The sequence below is a fragment of the Ambystoma mexicanum genome, chromosome 4q (assembly GCF_040938575.1).
Source record: "Ambystoma mexicanum isolate Mex_15411 chromosome 4q, UKY_AmexF1_1, whole genome shotgun sequence".
In the NCBI taxonomy this organism is placed as follows: Eukaryota; Metazoa; Chordata; class Amphibia; order Caudata; family Ambystomatidae; genus Ambystoma; species Ambystoma mexicanum.
The window spans coordinates 979,023,562-979,037,043 of record NC_090928.1 but is presented as its reverse complement, the minus strand read 5'-3'; the positions used below and the strand labels follow the sequence as shown (position 1 = coordinate 979,037,043).

General features: G+C 44.8%; 1 protein-coding gene across 2 annotated transcripts in view; it reads right to left on the bottom strand.

Moving 5' to 3' along the window:
- Positions 1–570: 570 nt before the first annotated feature.
- TATDN3 (TatD DNase domain containing 3) overlaps positions 571–13,482 on the bottom strand; it is a 481,102-nt gene continuing 468,190 nt past the window's right edge. For both annotated transcript variants that reach the window (XM_069608538.1, XM_069608537.1), the window contains exon 10: positions 571–754. In XM_069608538.1, coding sequence (XP_069464639.1) covers positions 605–754 — 150 coding nt within the window. In that variant the 3' untranslated portion in view covers positions 571–604. The remainder of the gene's footprint in view (positions 755–13,482) is intronic.

Here is a 13,482-nt window from a genome sequence, read left to right as displayed (position 1 = left end):
GCTTCACAGAGAACCAACTGGAGGTTTTACAGGCTGTTCAGAATAGGAGACAGTCAAGTTATTTTTGGTCTACAAAAACGTGTTCAACTTTCTCCATAATGTACAACTTGACACTGATTTAATGAGTCAACACTGTCCACTGGCATGCTTTGGACAATGTGTAACGGTATTCAGTCCATTTAGTCTGGTGGCTCTTCCCACACCCAGCCGATGTCTATGTTCTCTTGCTGACCCTAATGCTAGACTTGCCATTATTCAACATGCTCGCCCGGGTCACACAATGTCAGACAGATAGCTCACCTGTGCTTTCTGCTTCCAAAATAAATCATAACACTATGCTACTACAATGAGATTGTCTACTACTCTGGTGTTTATATTGATGCTTATTCTAGCTGCTGTGTGTTGTTTGTCTACAGTAAATAGTTGATATATTTTAATGGTGTGTAATTATTGTACTGCTTTGACTTGTTTTGTGTTAAAAGTGTGCTGTTGTTTAGCTGAGTGACTTGAAACTGCTCTGTTTTATAGCACTGTTTGTGCTTTATAAATAATGAACAAACAACAACCAAGAAAAATTAGGATATTTATTTCAATTTGTAAAAATCTACGATTCTAAACAAAAAGATTGCTCCAGTTTTGTAAATAATCTCATAGCGTTTCGCGTCGTCATTTCTATTATTTTCTCTACAGGCATCTCTTTAATCTTGGCAATACACTCTGCTGCAATGTAAACATTCTTTGGCTCATTCCGCACCTGCAAACAAACAAAAGCCACAAGATTAAGCAAACAAACCAGACAGCCTGCTACAACACACACAAGGCAAAGCACTGAGAAAAGAAGCCTGTACATTCGGGGTATTTTTAGTGGGTAATTGTGAAGCTCAACCGTCTGGTCTGCCCAGCCGCAAAGCCCTGATGGCTATCAGAAGGACCATTCTAGCTCAGGGGGCATCTGCGCTAGTATCCATCAGCTAGTGTCAGAGTCCACGCATGTCTCACACTTTGCTAGTCTCTGGTGCCCATGTTTCTAATAGTGTCCCAGTTTCTGTGCCTGTATGAAAGTTTGGAACTCTGCATCCATATCCTGGGGCCACAGTGCCTGCTGCTGTGTCCATTTCCATAGGAACCATCCGGTGTCCATGCCAGTGTTCCATCCATTGTGCATGTCAGTGGTCAGGGTTATGGTCAGGCCATGCATCCTGTTGTCTATGTCTTTGTCAATATCCGAGCAGCAGTTCGGGTCAAGGCTGGAGTCGCTGTCTCAGACTCAATGTCTCCACATAGGGCCTCATCACGAGTTGGGCTGTATCCCGGCTGTAATACCTACCAACTGTAATAGTCTTAGCACCAACCGGTCCGGCGGTATTACCGCCGGATCACGGGTTGGGTGTTAACGGTAAATCCCCATTCCACATTCAGTCCATTGGATTCAATGGGGCATTTTCAGAGCTAATTATGCGGGCTAATACAGCCTGCGGTAATACAGCCGAAAACGGGATTTTCACCTCCAGGGAAAGGCTGGAGGTGAAACAGCCCATTTAGCGCCCAACTCGTGATAGGGCCAGCCCTTAAATGCAGCTGTAATACAGTTACCACCACATTTAAGGGCTACAGCCCAAATCGTGATGAGGCCCATAGTGTCTGCATCAAGGCATCTATGCCCCAGGATCAGTGCCCCTGTGGTCGAACTTATTAACTTAAATCATAGCAGCTCATCTTATTTGGGGATGCAGCCTAATCTAAATTACAGTCTAATAAACACAGACAACATGAAAGAAAGAACACAACACCTTCAAAGACAATGAAGGAGGATTGCTTAATGTTGGTCCCATTCATAGCTGCCTATTGTCCCCATGTCATGTGTGTCACCTTGAGCCAGTCCTGGGTTTTCTTTTTGTATGCTCAGATTTGTAGGCCCATACTTATAGTGGGGAAAAATGAAGTGACCTGTCCCAGCATGCAAAGTGAAAAGCCAGCACCGGCTCAAGATGTCGCGCATGACAATAAGCCACTTCACAGCTAATCCAATTTACTTTTTATAGCACATAGGACAATTGTGATTGTAAAGATTATGATTAAGGCTACTAGTTTTATGGCACTTCTTTTTTCAACCTTTCAGTATTTATTTACCTATATTTATTTTTTTGTCACTTTATCTGCATTAATTTGCTCTGTAAATACATATAATTTACAACTAGTGCTTGTCTGCATTGATTCACATTATAATTGTAGCACTTTGATGCCTGTAATTGGGAACTCATAGAGCTGGGTTCTTGTAGATTAAGCTCCTTATGCTGATGTGATAAACATATGTAGAGCACTTTAAACAATTTTAAAGGCATATAAATAACTTTTGTATCCTCTCCATTGTGATACTTTGCACACGTATTGGCCAGCAAGTCATAACTGAATAGTTAATCAAGACTTGTACATTAATGCTTATTTTCGTTTTCTTTTTTTTTACAAATACATACTAAAAGAAATCAGAGTGATTTCTATCTTTATGTGTAAAAAAAATCAGTAAAACGGAAAACCTTGATCCCGAATTATGATTATTCTGTGGAGGTCATGGTTAGGGTATTAAACCACTTACAGATGGTAAAATAACAACCCACTGAGAAAAGAATATTAATTTGATGAATTGAGAACACATTATTAATTTAATTAATGTATATGCACCTACAGCAGATTACCCACAATTTTGGAAAAATATTACTAGTGAGTTAGTGCTCGGGGGTCATATATGCTAACATACATGGTGGTGATTTTAACCTGATTAAAGACCTCTTATTGGACCGCCAGTCAGCAGCCACATATAAGCCCTCCACAGCCCAGGCTGTATTTAGAGCTTTCTTTAAGAATACTAAATTCGCAGATCTCTGGAGCCTCAAGTTACGTACCAGAAAAGCATGTACTTTCGTCTCCATTCCCTATCAGTCTCATTCTGGGATTGATTATTTAGTAATTTCACAAAGTCTTTGCAGTAGTATTACCCAGATCCACATATTGGAAACATGGGTATAGCAGATCATGCCCTTTTCTAAAACATAGTTGAGCTTGCTGGGTTTTGTCATACCAAAATCAGATGGCGTATGAATACTAAAACAGTCTATTGCATTACAGATTATTAAAAGAAATGATATGTAATAATACATACAGTAATACATCTCCTGTTATTCACCGGGATGCCTTCAAAGCCACTGCAATAGGTTCTGCAATATCCACCATTGCACATATTAATAAAGCCTCTACTGCCAAGATTGTAACTTTTGATAAACAAGTTGCAAGGCTCGAATGCTTGTACATTTCATCAAATGGTAATTCCCACGTTTCCAACAGCAAAATGTTTGTTACGTGTATACTAGGGAGAAATTTAATTTCTTGCGCCAATTCCCCTCAACCTGAGAGACCCCCAGCACTTTCGCTGGACTTCAGGAATTTTTTTGCTTTACTCTCCTGAGTGAGTGGGACTTTTTACCACTCGCTCATTCCTTTTGCTCTGAGACGGGAACCCTATTTTTTGGCTACTGTATTCTGTTTTACTTTTAATGAAGTCATGCTTTCCTCCATGTATTTCACTATAGGCATCTTTAATAAATTGTTGCTGCACAAAGCACCCTTTGTGCAGTGTTGCTGCGGAGTCTCTTGGGCTTCTCTTCCTATTTGTAGTACTCTTTCTTGAGAACTAATGTTCTCATGGATAGTAAGATATATTTTTATCTTACTTATTTTCTTTTTGTGGCATCAGCACACACCACCTTATGTGGAGGGCTGAGGGGCTACACAAACTCCTTTCACACTGCTCCTGCAACTTGTATAGTTCCAGTAACAGACAAACCTAAATGGCTGGTGGCAGTGGATACCTTTTTACCATTGTTGTGTTAGTTACTCGCAGGCTGTTTGCCCCAGTTGCAGTACAGCACCCATGGCTGACCATTTTCTCAAAATGGCCCTCAGTCTTCTTTTATCACCATTTTTGGTTGTTTCTTCCTTCTTGGCCCTTCTTCTACTAATCTGGGGTGGGTCCTCTGAGTTTTGCCTTTGGCTGGATTTCTTTGTTAAGCCCGCCAAGGCTCCAGTGTGTCTGCTGAGGCAGGAAGTGAGAGAGGAGCCCGAAACGTCTTTGGACTTTGTCTGAGGGTATGCCTGGCTGGAACCAGTTTAAACTGGGCAGCTGGCTGTCCTGCAAGGACAGCGACCCACAGGTGATTGACATGTCCATAGGACTGAATTAATGGGTTCCTGCATACAAGGCAAAGCGTTTTGGGCAGAAGGCAGAGTCAACCACTGGAACTGAAGCTCCGAAGAAGACGACGACCGGAGACGCCTGCAGCACCTCCAGTAACCGCAGAAGCACACCTGAAGTACAGCTGCTGTCCAGACACCGTTTTCAAATCGACAGCCAACCACCACAAAGGACGACTTCCTCCTCTGGACTGGTGGGCATAACTAGTCTCAAGAGCTTCTTCAATGTGAGCCATCCTGCGACTTTCCCGGGCTGCAGAATCCCAATACCCGGGGGTATCTCGATAAACCTTGAAGTGCATCGAATTGCCATTGACAATGTCGCTGAAACTTCGGTGGCATCCGCGTGGACGTCCAGAAGCACAAATTCTGCCCTCACAGTCGCCTCACTAGAGTGCAGGACCAAGAAAAGGCGAAGGATCCAACTGGCGGTGATCGGTCACATCTGGTGCTGAGAAAACCACGAACCGACATAGGAGTGAAAAGATTTCTTTGCTGGCGAGTCCCTGTATCGAATCCTGCTGCAGAAGTGCATCCCTGGTCCCCCTCCTTTCATCACCACGGCCAAGGCTGAGGAGACCGAGTTCGCAGCTGTGCATCCAGCTACCTCATCTTCATCCTCACTGTACTGTGGGGCTGTTGGTAATCTTACCCAAAGCCGTTTGTGTTGCTCCTTTGCTTTGGGAGCACTGTTCCTAACATTTGGGTGTTCACCCATTTGCAGTCGTCCAGGCTTAACAGCTTGTGTACTACAGGAAGGTTTCTCTTAAGCTCCTGTGCTGTGCTTTTTACCAAGACCAACTAAATTGATACTTACCTGTGCTAAGAAGATTTGCATCAGAACTGGTGCTCTACATTTGACTTTGGCATTGCTGGTTTCCCTACAGTAAATCTTCTGACCCTCTTGGCTTTGGCACTGCTCGTTTTCCTCCACCTGAACTGAAGAACTCCTTTCTTGTTAGGGAAAAGACTCCCTAAACCTTATAAGAGTTGCTAAAAGTATTGCTTACCTGTGTTGGTTGCTGTTAATATTCTTGAAACTTACCTATGCTTTAATAATACAGAATTAATTCAAAATAAGTACTTTTACTGACCTGAACTGAAGTCACTCCGTGTGCGGATAAGAAAAGTATATAACAATTTACTCAGCTGCTTATTTTTCCTCATCATTCTAAATGTACGTTTGATGTTGCTAGTTGATGCAGTATTCCTTTAGTGTATGACTGCCGTGTGCATATAAGAAATAAATCACTATTTGTATATAACTGCAAGGGTGTAAGTGTTTCTTTGGGCCTAGTATATTCGGGTTTCTTTGTACTAATTTACAGCTCACATTCCCCCTCCTGAAATAAGCCTGGCAGCTCTGCCTCCCTACCAACTTTGGGTAGTACAGGCCTATAATAGAAGTTGGGGCCGTTAAAACCAAGGGATAAGTCTTGTAGAGTCCAATACCAATTGTACTGTAGAAAACGTACCTAAAAGAGTATTTATTTCATTTATTCACATTTGTTGAGCGCACAGCAGACCTAAGGCCTCGTGGCGCTTGTTACAGTGTTGCTTATACTTAGTTACATACAAGCTGGGGGTCACGTAACTAGTAACTAGTATAATTCTCTTCTTAGTAGAAAGGCTGGAAATCAGGTCTCAAATACGAAGTCCAAGTTATACTTTAATACTAACAACTGGTACATTACGAGCAAATCATTTTACACATTAAGAGAGACAAAATACAAGTACCTGCTATATTAGGAGAAATTTTCGAATAACAGTAACATCTACTAAAGAAATTAACAAAGAATGTTTTGCTTTCTACTCTGCTCTATTCACCCAAAAGAGGCTGTAATTTCCTCTCTAAAGCTTAGTAAAGCACCTTGACCGGATGGCATACCAGCTGACCTCTTTTTTTTTTCAAATTTCTTTTTATTGGTTTTCTACAAGCAATTAGACATTGCGGCATTCTATTACATGTGCCAATAACAGCGCTCTGTTGCTTGTTATTACAAAAGACAATAAACATGAACAAAAACAATAAGTCTGCAAAGTCTCAGTGGGGGATGACAGGGGGGGGAAGGAGAGGGCACGATGGGTTGTGCATCGAGAGCAAGAACCAGCAACCGCTGTTTGAGCTGCAGGAGTACATCGGAGTGGAATGGATCTGCCTGGTACCAGGGCTTCATCCGTTTGTATGCGCTCTTGCTAGCGTGGGAGTCGAGGGGAGGGGCCTCCCTTGTCTGTGGTTTGTGTCCTGTGGTTCCTGCCTTCATTTCAATCATATTTGTCCAACCATCGGAGGCAGGGAGGCTGTTGGGCCAGGCCTGGGTATTTCTGTGTGTAGTCCAGGAATGGGGCCCAGGTTTGGTAAAATTTGTCCCTGTTCCCAAACCGGAGGGCAGTTATTTTCTCGGCTGCAATGATGTCCCAACATTTCATCCACCACATTTGTAGTGCCGGACCCTCTGGGTTCTTCCAGAGCCTGGCTATTGATATTTTAGCTGCCGTCAGTAGGTGGGTGCATAATTCTGCTCTGTGGTCGATAGAGGGAAGTGACCCTCGCTGCTTGTTCCGAGTAGGACAATACCAGGGTCCCATGGGATTGTGAGGCCCGTGATCGTGCTGACTTGGTCTAACACTGCTTTCCAAAATTCTGTGGCCTTTGGGCATGTCCATAATGTACCTTTGTCCGGGCACCCTCTCCAACACAGCGGGGGGATCGCGGGGTTGCATTTATTGAGCGTCTCTGGAGTTCGATACCACCTATAGCATACTTTGAATGCCCCCTCCTTGTTAGTTACGCATTTGGAGCTTCTGTGCGCTCTGGTCCAGATGTGGTCCCATTCCTCTGGATCGATGGGCCTCCCTATGTCTTTCTCCCATCTGAGCATGTATGGTTCTTTGCAGGTTGGGTCGGTTCTGTCAAGGATCTTGTAGAGGGTTGATATTACCAGCTGACTTTTATAAGCATCATTAATTGCTCATAGCTCTGTATTTGCTTGGTAGCTTTAAGCAATTTAAGGAAAAGTTCTGTTTGAGTGGTTCTTTTAATGTCACCTTCATTGTAAAAAAAAACCTTAGTCAGGAAAAGATCCTACTTTAGTTCCCAACTACAGACCTACTTCATCAATTAATCAAGACTATAACATGTATGCTAAAGTACTCGCTACCCATCTCACTAAAGTTATTGGAATTATTATCCACCTTAATCAATCTGGTTTTCTTAAAGCTAGATTCCCTGCTGACAATGCATTCTTGGTTTGCCATCCTCTCCCTTTTTTTCATGGTAAGTCTATTTTTTCTGTTTACCACAGAGGACGGGACGGTGCAAGTTGCCTTTATTCGTTTTAAATTCTTCTGTTCTCTCCAATTTACTTTTGGGATTTTTCACAAATGCCAGAAAACCCAAATAGACCCCATTTTTTTGCTTTTATACTTACAGGGTCTTCTACCCAATGCCCTGATAAAGGCGGACATGAGGATCTGTATCCACATCTGTAACGCTCACCTTGTATCCACAGGGACGCCACCCGACTGGTCTGGAGCGCTTCTGGGTTGGATTCACCTCCCCCGGGGACTTGCGCTGCCGTGGGTCTATTCTTGTATTTCGATAAGGTGCGCTCTCCGTCCTGCTGTTCTGTGAAGGGGCGCGTCGTGGCTGGGCACCTTTCAGCCAAGTTACTTCACTGGCGTGGGCCCGGGAGTCCAGGCCGGCTGCGACTCCACTCTTGAGGTAAGTCTTTAGTTCTAAAGGAATGTGTGTCTGCAATAGTTGTTGCCCTGTTAACCTTCTCCTTCTCTTGTAGATGCAGAAGGGATGATGAAGACGTTGAGCTGATGGAGAGGGCGGTGCTCGAGAAGGTAAGAGAATGTGCGAAGCGCAGCACTATGAGCGTTCCTTGAATAAGGCTAACCTGTGCTATTCTTCCTTGCAGGTCGCCGAGAAGTTCCTGGAAGAAATGCGGCCAGATGGAAGCGGAGCGTAGTGTGGAAGATGTCCGGACTGTTGTTGAATTCTAGGAGAGCTTCGGTAGGTAAGCAGAGTCTGAAGGCGATTGAATCGGAAGACGAACGCTTACTAATTGTCCTCTTCTTGTCTCTCCTCTCTAGGATGTTGCTTGCGGAAGACGACGAACTCCAGGGAAGACTCCGGAGCGATTGAGGAACTGGATGCTGAGCAGGTAAGGAGGAATAATGGTGGTGTTCTTCTCCCTGTAGATGCAGGCCAAGGATGCTGCGAGCAGGTCTTGGTGAACGTCACGCTGCGAGTGCAGAACAACGCGAAGCGCGTGCCTCAGCTCGAGCGTGGCTTAAATAGCTAGCAGGTATCCCAGGTGACTCCAGGGCGGACCACGCCCTAGATGCTAGACTGCACGATGCAGTTCCACGCCAAACCTTGTGGGGGCAACCATGTTGGTCCATTCCCCAATGGAAACTCCACCTGCCATATGAGCCTGGCGCCAAAGGTGCCAGGACTGGCTCCAGGACAGCCGAGAGGGGCATGATTGGGCCCTTGAGGCCTTGCAGGAACACTGTGGCGAGGGCCAGAGACCCCGAGTTCCCAGGCCAGGGGCTATGGTCGTGACACATCACCGCCGAAATGCTACATGTATGAGGGGACTGAAGGTACTTCTAAGCAAGGCTGCATGTCAATGTTTTGGGACATAGCCTATCTATCTTCATCAAACTTTCCTTCTCATTTGTGTTCCCCCCATTGCGTTAGCAGACCCACCTCGAGAGGCAGCTCCCACCTCGAGGGAAAGTGAGGAACAAAAGTCTACCTTCACAAAGGAGTGAACAATGGAACAGTATTTTGCTTTCATTCATTGGTATGGCACACTTCACTTTGAGAAGCAGCCCCTATCTCGAAGATAAAAAGTTTATTTGCACAAAGGATTGAATAGCGGATCAGGATTTTTGCTTTCATTCACTGGCACATAAAGTGGTTCCTTTTATCCTTTACATAAACGTGACTACAGTGAATACACCATTAGCAACAGACAATTTAGTCTAAATACTTACATTAATTTCAATATTTCTTATTTTTGTGTCACTTTTTCGGATACTGTTTCGTGAAATGTATGTATTTGACTCATTTTCCCAATATTAACTTCAATTTTTGCACACAAGATGTGTCAATGGTCATAATCTGTTAATTTGACATACAGTCTGTTTACGTCTGAATTTGATTTGTGTTCTCAATTCTAACTGAAACCTCTATACCCAAGTTGCATTTAATGATCACAATCTGCTAAACTGTCAAAAGGATGTTCTATTGTCTGAATTTATGTACTTTTACATTTGTGTTCACTTCTCAATAATACATACGAGCACAAAATGGCAAATCTATTTCTGGTCTGTGTGTGTTTTTCTGGCATAAAAATAACTAATTAATTTAGAGTCTTAGACAAACTAGCGGTTGGTCCAAGGAGTTCTCAAATAACCGTTGTGTAACCAACCCCACATGTAGCAGTACCCTTTCTTGTTTACATGCTTTCCCTCTAGCCAAAAAACAGCATGATTCCTTAGGCCTTCTGGTGCTAGATGCAGAGAAGGCTTTTGATCAAGTGTCATGGGAATCTCTATTGACGTCTAAGGAGCCGTTCTCTTTTGATCCTTCCTTTATGGACATAATTAAAGCCTCATATACTGCTCCCACTACTACATTCTATATTAATATTGCATACTCTGAGTCATTTGCATTTTTATAGAGAAACAAGCCAATAATGTCCTTTATCAAACTCCTCTAATTATTAGCTGTTAAACCATTACATTCGAAATTCAAATTTATTTTAAGATATAGTTGTTCAGGAATATGAAATAAAACTGTCTGCATATGCTGATTTTCTCTATATTAGAGAGCCAAACTATTGTAGCCCTAATATTTAAAATTTTATTAAAATGTATTGAACGGTTTCTGGATATTTCCTGAATCCAAGCAAAAAATGTGTTTTTTTCGAATTAAAGCTTATTGCACTAAAAACATGATTCAGCCATATATAATTAATTACCTGGTGCTCCTCCTGATTCAAATACTTTGGTATTCTTTCGGCTGATTCCATTAAATAAATAGTTGATAACAATGCTTAACATATTTTGACGATCATCAAAGATACTCTAGATAGATGGCTTCCAATGTTCCACTCATAATGTGGTAGAGATGAAGCAATTAAACTAATTATTGCTCCCAAACTGTTTCTCTTATTATCTTTATTTCCTCTGAATTTTCCACCTTCTTTCTTCATGAAGACTGATAACCTTGTTGCAAAGTTTAAGTGGAATAATGGGGCTCCTAGAATTTTCCTGAAAAAATTACAAGCTGCAAAAGCCCTGGGTGGTATGCATGTTCCTGATTTTAGTTCATATTACACAGCTTTTCTTATTAGACATGTTGATTTGTGGTTCATGAATATTGAGTATAAGAAGTCACCAGTATCGCTTAAAATTGAGAGATTACTGGTGACTCCTTTTCGTCCTCTTCCTGCATTACTCTCCATGAAAAATAACGCCCAATAAGTTATACTCCCTTTAATTAATGAAGGTGCTTCATGCCAATATGCACAAAGTAAAGCAAATCTTCTTCTGGAACAATCCTCACATTCGGTTATCAGGCAACTTAAAAGAATGAAATAGAGAGAATAATTCAGGAATTTACTGTTGAAGTGAAATATGCCAAGGTAATGTTTTTCTTTCTTTTGAGCAAACATGCACCAAATGTAATGCTACATTAGATCAACTATTGCATTACAATTGTTTTGTTCAAGTAGTACATAAGTACTTCTTTGATGGCCTGCTTTCCACTTTTTGCTCTGATCTGGAACTATCCTTTAAAGACATAGGGCCTCATTAGGAGAATATCGGTAATGAAAATAGGAAGGCGGAATGGCATTACCGGCATCGTTAACGGGTCTGGGCCATTATGACCCGACAACCCGCCAATACTGCCACCGCCCGCACCGTGCCCCTCCATACCGGCTTGTGCGCGTACACGTGCCCCTTCGCGGAGAAAATACTGGGATGCCGGTAATAGGAGGACATGGAACAAGTTACTTACCTGTAACTGTTGTTCTCCAGCATGGGTCTGGCATGGATTCACATGCTCATGAATATTCCCCGTCGTCAGGCTGGGAATCTTCGGTAAAGAAAAAATCAGTATCAGTTTCGTTTCTGATCTGTCTTTCGTAGTAGTAACCAATCACTGATCTCTGCGTCATACTGACCACAGCCAATGACTGCCATCTTCCTAAGCCCCGCCTTTGGCAGCCATCTTCAGATTTGGTAGCACGTGAAGTGGCACTATGACCAAGTGAAGAGCCGCAGAGGGGTAGGCGGGAGGGTTCGCATGTGAATCCATGCCAGACCCATGCTGGAGAACAACAGTTACAGGTAAGTAACTTGTTCCTTCTCCAGCATGGGGTCTGGCATGGATTCACATGCTCATGAATATAAGAATACATAGCAGTACACACATGCACAACCACGGGAGGTGGCAAAGGCTCAACATTAAGCAATACAACAACTCAACATTAAGCATCTCTTACCTCCTCACCAGGCTCACCTTAAGCAAACAGGTTGCGCAGCACTGCTTGGCCGACCCTGGACTCCTCCCTGGAATCCCGATCGACGCAGTAGAATCTCGTGAAGGTGTGCGTCGACCTCCACGTAGCAGCCCTGCAGATGTCCAGCAGGGGCACACCAGATAGGAACGCCGTAGTAGCAGCGATCGCTCTGGTCGAATGGGCTCTCGGACGGCTTGGCAGCGGTCGGTTAGCCAACCGGTGGCAGTGCATGATGCAGCCGGAGAGCCATCTGGAAATAGAAGACTTCGAGAGAGCCTTCCCTTGATTCACAGGTCCAAAGTTCACAAACAGCTGTGATGTCCTCCGAAAACTCTTTGTGCGGTCCACGTAGAACTTCACAGCGAGTGCAAAGTCCTCTCGGCCGGCGACGAAGGAGACGGGAAGAAAACAGGTAACACCAGGGGCTCGTTAAGATGGAAGTCTGACGGCACCTTGGGCATAAAGGAGGGGTGCGTCCTAAGCACCACCCTCGAGGCATGGAAAGTCAAGTACGGTGCTTTGCAGGATAGGGCCTGGATCTCTCCCACTCATCGTGCAGAGGTAATGGCCACCAGGAATGCAGTCTTCCACGACACAAACTTCATCGGTGCGGAGTGCATCGGCTCGAATGGGGGCCCCATGAGCCTAGTGGCACCACGTTAAGTTCCCACGCCGGGGCCTTCACCGGCGGGAACGACCGGAACAGTCCTTTCATAAACTCTTTCACCAGTCGATGGGACCACAGGGACGTCCGTCCTGTGGTTCTGGTATATCTGGAGACCGCCGCCAGATGAATCTTAATAGAGGCATGGGCTAGCCCAGCCTTTGCCAGCGATAGCAGGTACGGCAGCACCTGAGGGGCCATAATCCGTAGGGGGTTGATCTTCTGTGCTCGGCACCAGATAGAGAACCTCTTCCACTTGTGACCGTAGCATTTGAGAGTCGAGGACGCCCTGGCCTTTGCAAGAACCTCTCTGCAGTCGGCCAGTATATCGTACCCTCCAAACTCTAGCGCTGCAGGAGCCAAGCCTGCAGGTTCAGCAACGCCGGGTCGTGGTGGAAGATGGCACCTCCTTCTCTGGAGAGAAGATCCACGTCCGCCGACAGCTTGATGGATGGGGACGTTGACAAGTCCAGAAGGTCCGGGAACCAGATCTGCCTCGGCCACGCCGGTGCGACGAGGATCATCCTGCACCGAGACCTCTTGAGCTGGTTGATGAGTCGAAGCAGCAACGACAACGGAGGGAACGCATACAGATATAGGCCGTCCCAGGGGAACGAGAACGCATCGCCCATGCTTCTCGGCTGGGGAAACCTGCTGGCGAACCTCTGGCACTTCGAGTTTGTCGCTGTTGCGAACAGGTCGATTTGGGGTTTGCCCCATCGTCGGAAGAGTTGATCCACCTGATCCTGGCGCAGCTCCCACTCGTGACACGCGTGCAGCTCCCTGCTGAGCGAGTCGGCGATGGTGTTTCTTTCTCCTGCCAGGTGGAAGGGAACCAGGAACATCCCCTGGGCGACCGCCCAGTGCCACAGATCCTGTGCCTCCTTGGATAGGGCTGGGGATCTGGTACCTCCCTGCTTCCGTATGTAAAACATTGTCGTGGTGTTGTCCGTGAAGATCCGCACCACCTTGCCCTTGAGCGACGGGAGGAACGATTTGAGAGTCCAGAACACGGCTCGGAGT